Here is a 15,732-nt window from a genome sequence, read left to right on the forward strand (position 1 = left end):
TATTTATCTTTTCTTCTTCCCCCTTCTTTTCCCTTTCTCCCCCGCCCAACAGATTATTGTTCCCCAGCTCCGGACAAAAATACCTTTTCCTCGGCTGGATTTGTGATTTCAAGAATGGATAAGTACTATCATTAAGTATCAATTTGAACTACTTGCACTTACGTGAGTTGTTTCAATTTTGTACTTTTCTACTGCACTACAATAATTTGATGACTTCATCAAATCATCTCTGTCCCCTACCAGATACATAGACACTCAGCTTAGTGTCCTCTGTCCCCTACCAGAGACATAGACACTGAGCTAGTGTCCCTCTGTCCCCTACCAGAGACATAGACACTGAGCTAGTGTCCCTCTGTCCCCTACCAGAGACATAGACACTGAGCTAGTGTCCCTCTGTCCCCTACCAGAGACATAGACACTGTGCTAGTGTCCCTCTGTCCCCTACTAGAGACATAGACACTGAGCTAGTGTCCCTCTGTCCCCTACCAGAGACATAGACACTCAGCTAGTGTCCCTCTGTCCCCTACCAGAGACATAGACACTGAGCTAGTGTCCCTCTGTCCCCTACCAGAGACATAGACACTGTGCTAGTGTCCCTCTGTCCCCTACCAGAGACATAGACACTGTGCTAGTGTCTCTCTGTCCCCTACTAGAGACATAGACACTGAGCTAGTGTCCCTCTGTCCCCTACCAGAGACATAGACACTGAGCTAGTGTCCCTCTGTCCCCTACTAGAGACATAGACACTGTGCTAGTGTCCCTCTGTCCCCTACCAGAGACATAGACACTGTGCTAGTGTCCCTCTGTCCCCTACCAGAGACATAGACACTGTGCTAGTGTCCCTCTGTCCCCTACCAGAGACATAGACACTGTGCTAGTGTCCCTCTGTCCCCTACCAGAGACATAGACACTGAGCTAGTGTCCCTCTGTCCCCTACTAGAGACATAGACACTGAGCTAGTGTCCCTCTGTCCCCTACCAGAGACATAGACACTGAGCTAGTGTCCCTCTGTCCCCTACTAGAAACATAGACACTGAGCTAGTGTCCCTCTGTCCCCGACCAGAGACATAGACACTGAGCTAGTGTCCCTCTGTCCCCTACCAGAGACATAGACACTGAGCTAGTGTCCCTCTGTCCCCGACCAGAGACATAGACACTGAGCTAGTGTCCCTCTGTCCCCTACCAGAGACATAGACACTGAGCTAGTGTCCCTCTGTCCCCTACCAGAGACATAGACACTGTGTTAGTGTCCCTCTGTCCCCTACCAGAGACATATACACTGAGCTAGTGTCCCTCTGTCCCCTACCAGAGACATATACACTGAGCTAGTGTCCCTCTGTCCCCTACCAGAGACATAGACACTGGGCTAGTGTCCCTCTGTCCCCGACCAGAGACATAGACACTGAGCTAGTGTCCCTCTGTCCCCTACCAGATACATAGACACTGAGCTAGTGTCCCTCTGTCCCCTACCAGATACATAGACACTGGCTAGTGTCCCTCTGTCCCCGACCAGAGACATAGACACTGAGCTAGTGTCCCTCTGTCCCCTACCAGAGACATATACACTGAGCTAGTGTCCCTCTGTCCCCTACCAGAGACATAGACACTGAGCTAGTGTCCCTCTGTCCCCTACCAGAGACATAGACACTGGCTAGTGTCCCTCTGTCCCCTACCAGAGACATAGACACTGGGCTAGTGTCCCTCTGTCCCCTACCAGAGACATAGACACTGAGCTAGTGTCCCTCTGTCCCCTACCAGAGACATAGACACTGAGCTAGTGTCCCTCTGTCCCCTACCAGAGACATAGACACTGGCTAGTGTCCCTCTGTCCCCTACCAGAGACATAGACACTGAGCTAGTGTCCCTCTGTCCCCGACCTGAGACATAGACACTGTGCTAGTGTCCCTCTGTCCCCTACCAGAGACATAGACACTGTGCTAGTGTCCCTCTGTCCCTACCAGAGACATAGACACTGAGCTAGTGTCCCTCTGTCCCCTACCAGAGACATAGACACTGTGCTAGTGTCCCTCTGTCCCCTACCAGAGACATAGACACTGTGCTAGTGTCCCTCTGTCCCCTACCAGAGACATAGACACTGTGCTAGTGTCCCTCTGTCCCCTACCAGAGACATAGACACTGGGCTAGTGTCCCTCTGTCCCCTACCAGAGACATAGACACTGAGCTAGTGTCCCTCTGTCCCCTACCAGAGACATAGACACTGAGCTAGTGTCCCTCTGTCCCCTACCAGAGACATAGACACTGGGCTAGTGTCCCTCTGTCCCCTACCAGAGACATAGACATAGTAGTGATGTGTAAGACAGATTGTGGACGTAAAGACCAGCGATCACCACCAGGATCTTCATCAGGAGGTGAGAAACATGATATTGATTTCACAGCTGCTGGTTGAGCATGTTTGAGCTGCTATCAAACTATAATGAGAGACCTTCCTGACCGAGCACTGCACTCGTACTGATAGAAACAAGACGAACATGTTGTAGACGCCTCGCCAACAGGTGAGGAGAAATAGAGTGATTGTAGAGATTACATCTGCTCACCTCTCCCCAGGCCTCCATGCTGAGACAACCTCATGTTACACAAATTCCTGTCTGTGAAAACTGAATTCTGATTCTGATTCAAAACCACAACATTATATTACAAGTTAATTAATCTTGTTTTTTGTCTGTAACTGTGCTGCTGCCTATCTTGGCCAGGACTCTCTGGTAAAATAAAGGTTAATAAATAAATAACAAACAATTCTTCTTTGTATCAAACTGCAAACAACTGGAGAAACTGAAGTTCTACCATGGTAGGGGTGAGCGACATGGCCAAAGTCTTCTGTCGGTAACAGTTTATTGCACGACACAGTAATTGTTCTGTGACGTTCATTATGAAATGGTTTAAAATAACCAGACCGGACTTCATCACATTTGACATTTTCCTTCTTATATTTGGAGCTTCCATACAAACAAACACTTGAGTTAAAAACAAAAGACTCTACTATAATAATTTCACGTGTTAAAGGTTTGCAAGTGTAACCGTGTAAATAAATACCAGCCTGACTTACAAATATTACAAAAAATGTGTTTGTACTTTATTACTTTGTGTCATTACTACTGACAGGGAATATTGGTTATATAATAGCTATTTATGATAGTTATTTATGGCCTTTTTATTAATAAATATTATAATATCTACAAATGCACAGCTTGTGTACGCCTAGGGTTACTCTTAGAACAACCTGTGTCATAAGTTAAGTTGTTGTGCCTTTTATCTGAAGTTTGGTGGTGAACTTGATAACACTTGGTTCTATGTTTCTATTGTGTATTTCAGCTCTGGACTACCAGCTGTACCATCTTCAGACATCTTTTTCAACAACAAACTTCAGACGGAGTGTGTTTTCTTCACATTCAGTATATTCAGACCACTATTACTCAGTGCCAGAAGCTCTTGGAGTGATTCTTCACTGTTTAGCAAGAACAATAAGAGAGTTATCTTTTGAATGAGACCAAAATCATGCAGCTGGTGCAAATGGTTTGAAGAGCAGCTTTCAATTACTTTGGGTGTCGTTTGTAGGTATTTTCCAGTAAAGTCCCCCACCCCTTAAATGATTCTGTTTACTTATACAATAAGTGTTTCTTTCTTTCTCTCTGTAAGTGTTCATGCTGTTGTTCTCTGTAATCCTCTCCTGGACAGGAGCATGTGAGAGGAGCAGGGAGCGGGGGAGAAGATCAGGCACCTCAATGACACCTTTCCTCTTCTTGTTCTTTAGCATTTCAACACAGGACCTGGTTGATGAAATTGCTTCCAGGATGGTGGAAGGTGCTGGTTTGCTGGACTGCAGAAGAAGCAATGACCATCTCAGTGAAGCATGTGGAGAGAACTGTTTCAAGATGTCTGCATCATGGATCATCCTCAGTTGGACAGTGAATAGCTTCTCAAGTAAACAACAGACACAATGTTGACTGTATGTGTCACTGTCCAGCAAGAGCAAGTTCAGACAGTGAGCATGGTAGTGCACATATAAAGCTTACCCTAACCCTACAACAGCACCAAGGAAGGAACTTCATCACTCAGCACTCAATCACTAATCAGTTCTCAAGACGTGCGGCCACAACATGGTAGCTGCTGAGTAGTGATCCATGAAATCGGAGAAATAGTTTATGTTATTAGCTAATGCTGATTCTTTCATCTGGCCTAAAGAGAGCATGTTGCAGCCACAAAGAGCGCAGGGTGCGCCTGTCCCTGAATATCTAATTGTACCTTGAACAGTCACAGAGCAGAGAGATATAATAATCCATCTTTAGGAGATTAAAAGATAAAAGATTCATATTTGTATTAATATTTAATGCCACAAAGGTTCACAAGACATTAAATATAATAATGTTAATTGTATTTGTGTGTTTATTTATTTAGGTATTTAGATGTTTAAATATTTGTATATTTATTTACTTATGCATTTATTAAAAAATGACTTATGTACATATTTTTATTGATATGTACTTTCATTATTCACAGTGTTTAAATAAATAATTCTGTTATGTAATGCCTCATGTTACAGTAAATAAATCAATCACAAATTAAATGAGACATTAAATATATACAGTGTTATATGTATATGTGTAATTATAATATTTATACATCTTTATATTTATTTACTTATTCATTTATTCACACATTTATTTATGTATTTTTTTATTCATATATACTTTCATTTATCTGAGTTTACTTCAAACGAGTTAAGTAATGTCAGGACAGAGGGCACAAGGATGAAGATAGAGAAGCCACTTAAGGAAAGTGTTGTTAACCACTGCTCGAGACTATAAAGGTGCTCTGACGTGTACAGCTGTTCCAGGTCTCCTCCTCGCGCAGAGCAGTCACAGCGGCGCGAGGCTCATCGGCAGCGAACCTTCCGTCTGACTCCATGAACTCTGGATGAATGTATAATTATAAAATAGGACTTTTTAACTTTATTATTGATGCTTGCTGCGCTGTAAAGTGTTAGACTATCTGGAGAGCAGCAGACGAAGCTTTGTTCTTTTGTTTTGTTTGTATGTGTTATTTTCTACAGTCGATAACTGCGAGTTAAAGAGCGTCTGCAACCACACAGGTAGGAACATTTCTCATGTTTCATATTCATTTACATAAGAAACCAAACACAGCGGGTGAGCGTCTCTTCTCCCCACAGTATGTAGAGAAACCATAGTTTACAGTCACATAACTACTAAATGGATCTTTTCAATATTATTTCCACTGTTATTATTTTCAGCATTCCTTTGTTGAACCTGTCAAACTGTCAACAAAACTGAAAGAGCGAAAATACCTAAAGTAAAACTAGTCACGCTCCTATAACAAGTCTGCGCTGTATGTTCATGTAACGTTACAGGAGAAATAGTTATTCATTTATTTATGGCGGGTTTTAAGAGTGAGTTCAGAAAATATAGCCGACGTTACTCTCTCACGTTAAAAACAGAACACAAAGATTTGGAATTGGCATCTTCTTATTTTCCTAACATGCAATAGATCAGGGGTCGGGAACCTATGGCTCTTTCGATGACGAGATATGGCTCGCAGACCATTTTGAGCTGTAATAAATAATTATACTTAAACTTTACAATTATACTGTGTCATTTTAAAGTACAACATTTAGCAGCGGATTTTGTTTGTTTTCCTCCTCCTCCACTATGTCTCTGACTGTAACTGTGTGTGTGTGTGTGTGTGTGTGTGTGTGTGTGTGTGTGTGTGTGTGTGTGTGTGTGTGTGTGTGTGTTGTAGTTCCCCCTTTCTTGTAAGTTGTATTTGGTGTCAGTCTGTTTGTTGTTTTCCACAAACAAACAAACCTTAAATACAAATTTAGAAATTAGTAAATATAAAAGCCAAGTAAAATATGTCAAATTAAATATAAAAGTAAACTATAAAAAGCAGTAAGAATTATATACATGCATTAAGAAAAACAAGAAAAGATGCATTCAATGCACGGGGCTTGAATTGCTTGTTCTGTGCAAGACCTCCTTGTACCACCTCAGGAACATTGCAGAGCTCCGCCCCACACTCTCCCTGTCAGATGCTGAACAACTCGTCCACGCCTTTGTCTCCTCAAGGTTGGACTACTGTAACGCTCTCCTCATCGGGATTCCAAGCGGGAGCCTTCAAAAGCTCCAATATATCCAGAACAGCGCCGCTCGGATCCTGATGAGGGTGCGAAAATATAACCACATCCCACCCATCCTCCACTCCCCCCACTGGCTTCCTGTCGCATTCAGGATCGAATACAACATCTCCCTCCTCACCCATCAGTGCATACATGGAAATGCTCCTCCGTACCTCAAGGAACTCCTCCCTCAACAAACCTCCACACGCAACCTCCGCTCCTCTAAAGAAACTTTGCTCCACCCCCCAGGACCAAGCTCCGCACCATGGGCGATCGGGCCTTCTGCTCAGGCCACCGACTCCTTCAAGAAGAGCCTAAAAACCTTTCTCTTCACAAAAGCCTTTCTGTGAAATCTTATGTCTGTTGTTGTTGTTGGTGTCCTGCATTTAGCGCCTTGAGATTGCTTTTAGCTTTGAAAGGCGCTTTATAAATACAATTTATTATTATTATTATTATTATTATTATTATTATCTAAAGTGTCATAATGTTCAGACTTTGATCTTTATTTATTTGATCAGTTGTTCATTTAAAGGTTTGATTAAATGTTAAACTGAGTAAATGTGTTTGTTTTTTTGTAATGAAATAAATGCATAAAAATAAGGCTTTCATTAAAACACTGAATGAAAAATAGCTTACAACACACAAAACCACTTATAATTGTTAAATTAGGCTCAAATAGAAGGCCTCCGAGTGATACTAAATGAAGAGCCATTTGGGAGCCGTAAGAGCTCTTCTAAAGGAGCCGAGCCAGAAGAGCCGAAGTCTTTGAAAAGAGCCGGACCTCCATCACTAGTATGGAAGGTCTGACTCGTTACCATGGGAATAAAAGCATGCATGTCACGCTCACACAACGTGTCCAGTGTGAAAAGGGCAGTGGAGAGGAAATTACATTCAATGCGATTATTAATATTGCACAGGGGTTGGATTGCGTGCGAGCTAAATGCTAACCTCAGCATGCTAACGTGTTCAACATGCTAATGTGTAGCTCCTAATACATCCACATGTTTTACCGTGTTTACCAGTTCAGTTAGCCATGTTAGCATGCCAACATTAGCTAGTTAACACTTAACACAAACACTGCTGAGGCTGAAGGGAATGTCAATACTTTTGAAGGTATTTGGTCATGAACCTCAAAATAAGTACCTGAAGATGGCGCTAGATTAAACATTAGGGTCACCAAAGATATTCAAATGTATCCTGAGAGAAACATGGATATCTATATAATGTGTCTTTAAATGTACCATAAATGTCAACCTCCTGGTGTCCCGAAGGAAAAGACAGGATCACTAAAGTGTGAAAGATTCATCCTCCGGGGACAATGAGTTTCAGGTCGATGCATCAAGTCGTCGTTGAGATATTTCCGTGCAGCATTGCCCTCCCTGGAGCCAGAAGACCAACATGCTTCAAAATACCAAACATTTGCTGATAACAGCAACATATTCATTATTCTGTTTTTAACCTTTGGATTGTTTTGACTAAATATAATTAGAAATTTAAGTTTGTGACTTTATAATGATTTTAAAGATTAAATGAATGTAAAAAGTAATTAATGAGTTTTAAGTAGGTTAGTTAAAGCTCTAGTTATATTTAAACACCTCAAACTCTTTTTATGTAATAACACATTTCTTCTCTTTTGTCTCCATTACACTTTCAGGTGTGTGTGAGAGAAGAAATACGGCCATGTACCGTTCAGCTTCATGGCCTTCTTCTTCCTCTGAGACTCGGCTTCATCACCAGCTCCCCAGAGGCCACACGTACCTAGATACCCTGAGACATGTCAGCTTTGTAACAGTAGTGATGTGTAAGAGACGAGACGCTGGACAGATTGTGGACGTAAAGACCAGCGATCACCACCAGGATCTTCATCAGGAGGTGAGAAACATGATGTTGATTTCACAGCTGCTGGTTGAGCATGTTTGAGCTGCTATCAAACTATAATGAGAGACCTTCCTGACCGAGCACTGCACTCGTACTGATAGAAACAAGACGACATGTTGTAGACGCCTCGCCAACAGGTGAGGAGAAAACAGAGTGATTGTAGAGATTACATCTGCTCACCTCTCCCCAGGCCTCCATGCTGAGACACCTCATGTTACACAACCTTGACAAGTGCAACATCATCACGTTATATGATGAGATCTTCATCAGCAACAGGATGAGTTTGGTGGTTGAGAAGTTGGACATCAGCCTGCACAACTACCTGCTGGAAACACAAGGCCTCGTGTTGTTGGAGGACATCAGGACCGTCATCCAACAGGTAGGGAGGTAGAACTATACAGTAAATATACATACCAACACTAACAATAAAATATATCTATAGAGTATCTGTAAAATACACAAAGTAAAACATGAGGAGATAAGTTAAAGACACTTTAAGAAACCAAACTACTGCAACTACAATACAAAGGATACACACACTATAGACATCAGACAGGTGTGCAAAGTTCTTCTTTCTTTCTGTTTAAATGTTTGGCATCAGCTGAAAACTGAACTCCAGGTCAGTTTTGAACTGTGTTACTGACTTTTGTACTTATTTGTATCTTATAATTCCTCTTGTTAACTTGTTGTTGTGCTTTATGTGATAAAGTTTTCTGTAGATAAGGTTGATTGTTATTTCTTGCAGATGGCCACAGCATAGCTGCCCTGAAAAGAGTTGGTGTAATCCATGGTGACGTGACGACAGATAACATCATGATGGTGGATCGCGTGAGACAGCCCCTCAGAGTGAAAACTGATCGACTTCAGTCAGGCTATGTTCAGCTCTCAAGCCAAACCAGGCAGGATTCTCCAGACCCCCCAGTACAGGTAAGAAACCCTGATGATTGTTTACAACTGACACATCTTCAAACTCAGGGCTGCACACTGACTTTGTGCTGATGTGTACGTTTATAACTGGGTTGAGTTTTGTTTAAATGTTAAATTTGACTTTGTTCCTTCCATCCATCCATCGTCTACCGCTTATCCGGGATCGGGTCGCGGGGGGCAGCAGCTCCAGTAAGGAACCCCAAACTCCCCTTCTCTGGGCCACATCCTCCAGCTCCGACTGGGGATCCCGAGGCGTTCCCAGTGAGGAGATATAATCTCTCCACCGAGTCCTGGGTCTTCCCCGGGGTCTCCTCCCAGCTGGACGTGCCTGGAACGCCTCCCTAGGGAGGCGCCCAGGTGGCTCCTTACTAGATGAACCACCTCAACTGGCTCCTTTCAACGTAAAGGAGCAGCGGCTCTACTCCGAGTCTCTCACGGATGGCTGAGCTTCTCACCCTATCTCTAAGGGAGACGCAAGCCACCCGTCTGAGAAAACCCATTTCGGCCGCTTGTACCCGTGATCTCGTTCTTTCGTTCATGACCCAGCCTTCATGACCATAGGTGAGGGTAGGAACGAAGATCGACCGGTATATTGAGAGCTTTGCCTTCTGGCTCAGCTCTCTTTTCGTCTTTTCTCCGGCCAATCTCTCGCTCCATCATCTCCTCACTCGCGAACAAGACCCCGAGGTTACTTGAACTCCTTCACTTGGGGTAAGGGCTCATTTTGTTCCTTGTTCCATTTTATTGTTTCCTCCACATGTAGAGCAGCAGAAATAATGTTGGGACTCCCTTTCTGTGAAGCCGTTGATATCTGGGCGCTGGGCTGTGTGATGGGGATCATGATGTTTGGCTTTGAGCTCTTCCCAACAACAACAGACTACGATGCAGTAAGTAGTTTACTATAACAGTCTTGGCTGCAGTCTTTCTGCTGAGGAAGGTTCCTAACAGAGAAGCCGGTAGTGTTTGAGTGGCAGCCATCATAAACACTGAAGTCTCTAAATGATGATGAAGGAGCTCCAATGCCTCCTGTCTTATCTCTTGTAGCATCAGGTCCACTGGACCATCCTTTATCAAAGGGAACAACATCATGAAGATAATTCCTTCAACAGACGTAATCGTTTGGACAGTTTGAGTGTTTTATACTTTAATACAACAAGTGAGCACATTAAAGGGGGGACAGGATTTCTTCTATAGGAACAAACATGTCTCTGCTGCAGAAGTCAGTGTGAGATCATCCTGACATGTTATCCAAGCTCACTCTGCACTAACATTGTACCAACACACTGCTTCTTGTTTTCACTCATTCATTTGCTTTACATTCTCATCGCTTTCTATTATCCACGTTTCTTATCTGTGTTTCTCGGTGCCTAGAATTACTTTTAGTTTTTTGCTCGTCTGTATTGTAAATGTTTTATTTCCAAGTTGAAACAAAGCTTTGGAAGGATTGACTTTATTCCAGTAGAACAAGCACTGCTGCATTAACTCACTGTCCCTGCATGGACAGCTTTGGTTGGTTTTCTAACGATTGGCTCTTGAAAGTGTCTATAATCCATAAACAATGTTTGTTTTTATTATTTAACCTTTATTTAACCAGGACTATTTGAGATCAGAATCTCTTTTACAAGACAGCAGCAATAAACAAGTTTCACATGCAACAGAGTTCAAGCAGAACAGCAAGAAGTGCAAACAACAGCAAACACATTTGACAGAAAAGAAACAAACAGCATCAATAAGACACAAACAGAGAATTCCATAAAGAAGAAATGAGCAGCTGTCAGCAACAGGACATGTTAGTGGTCATAGAGTTCTTAATCTGCTTTATAAAAGAATCTACTTTAAGGAGTCAGTGTCGCTCACAGCAGCTGCAAACACGTTCAAAGCACTTTCTGTGAAGACAGTGTTGGAGGACGTGCAGTGATGTGAGAGCCTTCGCTTCTTCTTATGAACCTACTGACCATCTCCACAATCTGCTTCTCCCTCGCTTCTCTACGGAGCTTTATATCACCATCAGCTCAAAGTGTGCTGCGCTTTGTCTCCAGCTCCTCTTCATCATCGACCTCCTGGGTCCGCCGCCGCAGCACCTCATGAAGGCTGCACAGAAATCTAAAGTGTGTTTTAAGAAGAAGACAGACTGTGGTCAGTGGAGGCTCAAGGTACAGCACCCTTAAGAGTGTTTCTACTCTTTCATTAAGAAAATACATGCATCTCAAACACTTGAACCTTCTTTCAGACACCTGAGGAGTATTGGGGTCCCGATCTTTCATCACATGACGACAGGAAGTACACGTTCCGCTCTCTGGACGAAGGGAAATGGTCGGTGTGTGAGCTGGGCCGCAAAAAGTGCCTTAAATGAAGCGTCATGTTGAGGAAGGTTACGTCTTGCCTGGACTTGACGACTGTTGTATTTTCCACTTGTTTTCCTAAACTAGCTGTGTCTGGAGCAGGACAACGTGACAGAGGCTGATGAGAGGGGGAGTGCATGAGCTGTTGAAGGAGATGGTCGCGTGGGATGAGAGGGAGCGGACTCACTCCCGCATGCTGTTCCTCAACCATCCTTTCATTACCAAGGAGCTACATCCACAAGCACTCCCGCCTCAGCTACCTGGTGGAGGCATTTGGATCTGCTGTTGCATATATCAGGACATTAGTAGACATTACAACAAACATTAACGAGCATTCAAGGGCAAAGAGCAAGAGAACTCTTATAAAATGATTAATTTAGATATTAATTTCAAAACAGTCAATGAAGCTCCAATAGAATAAGGACAGGTTTAAAGAGTTGAAAGTTAGAGGCAGGTTGAGAAAGAATTAACTAATTTATGATTTCTAGAAGAGCAGCGGTTGCAGAGTGTCAGTTTTTGTGTGAGTGCTGTGTGTGTGTGTGCTGTGTGTGTGTGTGTTGGTGTGTGTGTGTGTGTGTGTGTGTGTGGTGGTGTGTATGTGTGTGTGTGTGTGGTGTGTCCAACAATCACCATCTGGTGTGTTGAATAAACTCTTAATTGACCAGAGTTAGATGTGAGTGCTGTTATTCCTGTCAGTCTCTCTCTCTTGCTCGCTAAGCAGAAGGCCGATATATTCCTCCGATCATCGACCCCAGCAGGCTGTCTAAAGTGCAGGCTGCTGGTTGTCTGGGTTTCTATTCAACAGCACAGGTGAAGCTCTGCCATCAGGTGTCATCATGCTCCGGCCTGCAGCCCCCATCAACAATCCGCTGGAAGAGTCAACTGACAGGAGGTCACGTTGTTTTCATAGAACAAGGATGTTTGCATGTTTTTGAAGAGTTTCACTAACTCAGCCGTCTGTGTTTAGTCCTCAGCATGACCTGCAGCTCTGGACGGCCACCAGCATCCCACATGGCATACACGGAGCTCCACTTCCCACACACCTCTGGTGATAATAAAGAACATCTTGATCTATCAATCTAGAACATGTGTCTAGATTATTGAGATGAGTTATTCACTGTCTTTTGATGTACAGATGAAGAAAGAAGAAGGAAGAAGAAGAAAGAAAGAAAAAGAGGCAGAAGAAGAAAGAAAAAGAGGCAGAAGAAGAAAGAAGAAGAAGAAGAAGAAGAAGAAGGAGAAGGAGAATTATTAATAATAATTATTATTATTATTAATATTCTTCTACATGAACTCCTGTAGACGCTTCTTCTCCTGGATGACGAGGATCTTCTGCTGCTACATGGACGACGTGCAGGAGTGAAGATTTCTATTGTTTGTAGCTAAAGAACCTGAGAACTTGCTCACAGGTGTTCTGCTAGAAAACATTCATAGTGCAGAAGATTCAAACCATTCAAGCAGAGCTCTGATCTTATGTTTGTGTTTCATGTTATTGTTAGTATTGAACGTGAACGTGAATGAACTTTTGTCTCAGCAACTCTTGTGAGATCTGACAACACAGAGCGTTAATGTTTGTCAGACTGTGTCCAAACATCTTCTAAGGTAAAAAGTCTTTGTGATGCTCAACATGTTAGTTCCCTGTGTGACTCTCTAACGTTAGCTCAACATAAATACATTAGAGCAGGCCCTACTGAGGAGACAGGTGGTGTTTACCATTTGAACAGCATCGCTGCTGCTCGTGATCGTCTTTAGTTATAGAACATGTTACAGCTTCACTGTGTTGCTGCAGTGCTCAGTGGAGCATACATCTCTCTTTCAAACGTGTGAAGATTACAAGCAGTCAGTTTCACTCTTATGTGCATTTTATAAATACATTTAGCTTTGTAAGCTAGTAGCAGCTAAAGTTTGTAGCCGTCCCTCAATGTTGTTGTTTATCCTTCTGGCTCGCTAGTTATTTACATTCATGTGACAAAGTTTGTTCTCAGCTGTTATATTGATCTCTGTCTTCTTTCCCTTCAATAATGTCAACAAGTCCTTTAAACGTGTGTCTTGTAAATGAAACGCTATTTGTTCTCATGCTTATGACTCACATGCCATCATTTAACTTTAAGATATGAAGACATGTTAGACTCTGCTACAATACATTATAACTATGAGAGTCTTTATGCTAAGCTAAGCGGGCTAAATATTTAGCATACAGACGATCTATCTTCTTATTTTACTCTCAGCAACAAAGTGAAGAAACATATTCCCCAAAGTGTCAAACTCTTCCTTTAAACAACAAACTGCACACATCAGGTTGTGTTTAGATGTGTCCTGTTGCTTAGTAACATCATCACTCTTTGTCTTCTACAAGCTTTTCTCACCACGTCATCAGTGGCGTAGCCAGGCCTATTTTAGCTAAGGTCTGTTCACTATGGAAACAATTGTAAGCAGGAAAGGGTGAATAGCTGTTCTAACTATCATAATCTGCCAATGTTCATTGAACAGATGGATATAAGAAGAGTCCTAAGGAAAGGTGCAGCTCTGCCACAGGGAAGCAGCAGCAAAGAACAAGTGATGGTGGAGCCAACAGTGTGATGGAGGTTAGTTCACGTTGAGGAGTAAATGAGCAATTTTTGAAGGCGAGATGATTACAAAACTATGAGCATAGAGAGAAATGTAAATATTGAGCAACACTGTCCAAGTTCATTGAAATAATACTTTACAATAAAACACCAATAACAGAAATGTCAATAAAAGGGAAAACAAAAAAATAGAAAAGCACTTTTTAAAGTGTATCCGTTTTCAAAGGTATTAGCGTTTTTATTATTGTATTTTCCTCAGTGTTTCCATTGTTCTGTATGTATGTGTAATGAATAGGAGGGAATGGTTTACATTTGTCTTTAATATATTGATCTATTTCTCATGTCATTTCTAGCTTTTTTTTATCTACTTGTATTTTGAGGTTGGATGAAGGAAAGGGGTAAAAATGTGACTGGTTTAATAAAGTATTTTAAAATATATTGCAGCGTTTCATTTTGCATGTTAATTAAAGATGAATACATTTAATAGAAATAAACGAACCAATCCATTCATGAAATAGCTGGACCAGCAGAATGAATCTCCTAGAGACCACCTTTCCCGTCAAAAACTACAATCCCAGAATGCCCTTGCAGCTTTGGCAGCATGTCTTGTCGACGTGGGAAAGGGAGGCACTCGGACACTAACAAACGTCCACGGGTTTGATGCTGTGCTACGTTACAGCTAACTGTGACATGACAGGTGGATTTGATAGATAACTCCATGACATTTCAAACATGTGTCTTAAACCTGATGAGAATCTGCTGAAGAACTTGTTTAAATGATGGGTCCCTGAAGAGGATAACGAGTATTTCGTACTGCAAAGGAGACGGGGTTACGGAGAAGGCGGTTTGACAGGTAACGTTAGCGGTTACGTTATCACCTCCTCGCATGTGTGGGACAGCCGCTGCAGCTTTGCCAACACAATAAACTACGTGTGTTAAACCCAACACGTTATTAAACGGGTTAACCCGCCATACGTTTGCATAGCTAACGTGCTGACGCCTTTAATAGGGCGCGTGCGTGTTACTTTGTGTTGTTGTGCACCAGGGCAGATCAGTCAGTTTGTGAATATGTTCCCCACTTTCTCCCTGAGGCTAGACACAGAAGAGAAACCCCTTGAATGTATAATATCACTGCAATGTCCAGGACTGCTGCTCCCCAGACAATACATGTGTCAGCGTCTTGGTGAATCATTGACGCTTAGTTGAATTGTCACACTAAAGCCTGAGGTTATATCATACCTTTGGTAAAATGAGATGTAGCCTAAGATATTTTAGCATTGAGACAGAGAGAAAAGCCGGTCAATGGTTTTTACAGGCTGCAACTAATTGTTGTCATTATTGATTATTCTGTCAATCATTATCAACAGTTTAAATCCCAAAGTTATTGAAGTTACAATAATATATGCCAAAAAGGCCGTGAAATGCTCACCTTTGAGAAGCCAAGACGAGTGAATGTTTTGCATTTTCACTTGTTAAATTGCTTCGTTAGTTAGAAAAGTGGTTGTTTATTAATATCCTGATGACTTGATTGATTAATCTACTTATCATTTCTTCCCTCCTACAGTTTGTACAGCAGCTGTCCCTGTTTACTTGATATGGAAATGTGAATAAATAAATGACTTGGATTTTTACAAACTATTGTCACTTACAAATATAAAAGTGGTGCCTCTAATACCACCAATGATTTGTAACCTACAGTTTCTAACCACATGCCACAGTGCGACAGCCGAGAGGTCATCACTAGACAATGAATGATAATGAGTGGTGTGTAGTTGAAGACAAGAAAAGGAGCTCCCTACCAGCTACTGGAGAGGCAGAGTGCCCTGCCAGGGCTGGCTCTACCTCAGCACACACGTCATGTGCTTCTATT

At 42.3% G+C, this 15,732-nt stretch overlaps 2 protein-coding genes across 2 annotated transcripts; both read left to right on the forward strand.

The window, feature by feature from the left end:
- Positions 1 to 4,667: 4,667 nt before the first annotated feature.
- On the forward strand, positions 4,668 to 8,786 carry LOC115006047 (negative regulator of the PHO system-like). Its single transcript, XM_029428079.1, has 4 exons — positions 4,668 to 5,107; positions 7,803 to 8,020; positions 8,217 to 8,405; positions 8,772 to 8,786. Exons 2-4 carry the CDS (start codon positions 7,829 to 7,831, stop codon positions 8,784 to 8,786), a joined length of 396 nt encoding a protein of 131 aa, XP_029283939.1. The 5' UTR covers positions 4,668 to 5,107; positions 7,803 to 7,828.
- A 96-nt stretch (positions 8,787 to 8,882) lies between these two features.
- On the forward strand, positions 8,883 to 11,306 carry LOC115006045 (homeodomain-interacting protein kinase 4-like). The gene is made up of 4 exons (XM_029428078.1): positions 8,883 to 8,953; positions 9,717 to 9,840; positions 10,993 to 11,106; positions 11,184 to 11,306. The coding sequence occupies exons 1-4, from the start codon at positions 8,901 to 8,903 to the stop codon at positions 11,304 to 11,306; spliced, it is 414 nt and encodes a 137-aa protein (XP_029283938.1). The 5' UTR covers positions 8,883 to 8,900.
- Positions 11,307 to 15,732: the final 4,426 nt, after the last annotated feature.

Source organism: Cottoperca gobio, unplaced genomic scaffold, assembly GCF_900634415.1.
Source record: "Cottoperca gobio unplaced genomic scaffold, fCotGob3.1 fCotGob3_447arrow_ctg1, whole genome shotgun sequence".
In the NCBI taxonomy this organism is placed as follows: Eukaryota; Metazoa; Chordata; class Actinopteri; order Perciformes; family Bovichtidae; genus Cottoperca; species Cottoperca gobio.

Coding starts and splice junctions, on each gene's coding strand:
- LOC115006045 (XM_029428078.1), top strand. CDS start 8,901: ATGTTCAGCTCTCAAGCCAAACCAGGCAGGATTCTCCAGACCCCCCAG. Junction 8,954..9,716: donor CTCCAGACCCCCCAGTACAG/GTAAGAAACCCT, acceptor CTCCACATGTAG/AGCAGCAGAAATAATGTTGG. Junction 11,107..11,183: donor GTGGTCAGTGGAGGCTCAAG/GTACAGCACCCT, acceptor ACCTTCTTTCAG/ACACCTGAGGAGTATTGGGG.
- LOC115006047 (XM_029428079.1), top strand. CDS start 7,829: ATGTACCGTTCAGCTTCATGGCCTTCTTCTTCCTCTGAGACTCGGCTT. Junction 8,021..8,216: donor ACCAGGATCTTCATCAGGAG/GTGAGAAACATG, acceptor ACCTCTCCCCAG/GCCTCCATGCTGAGACACCT.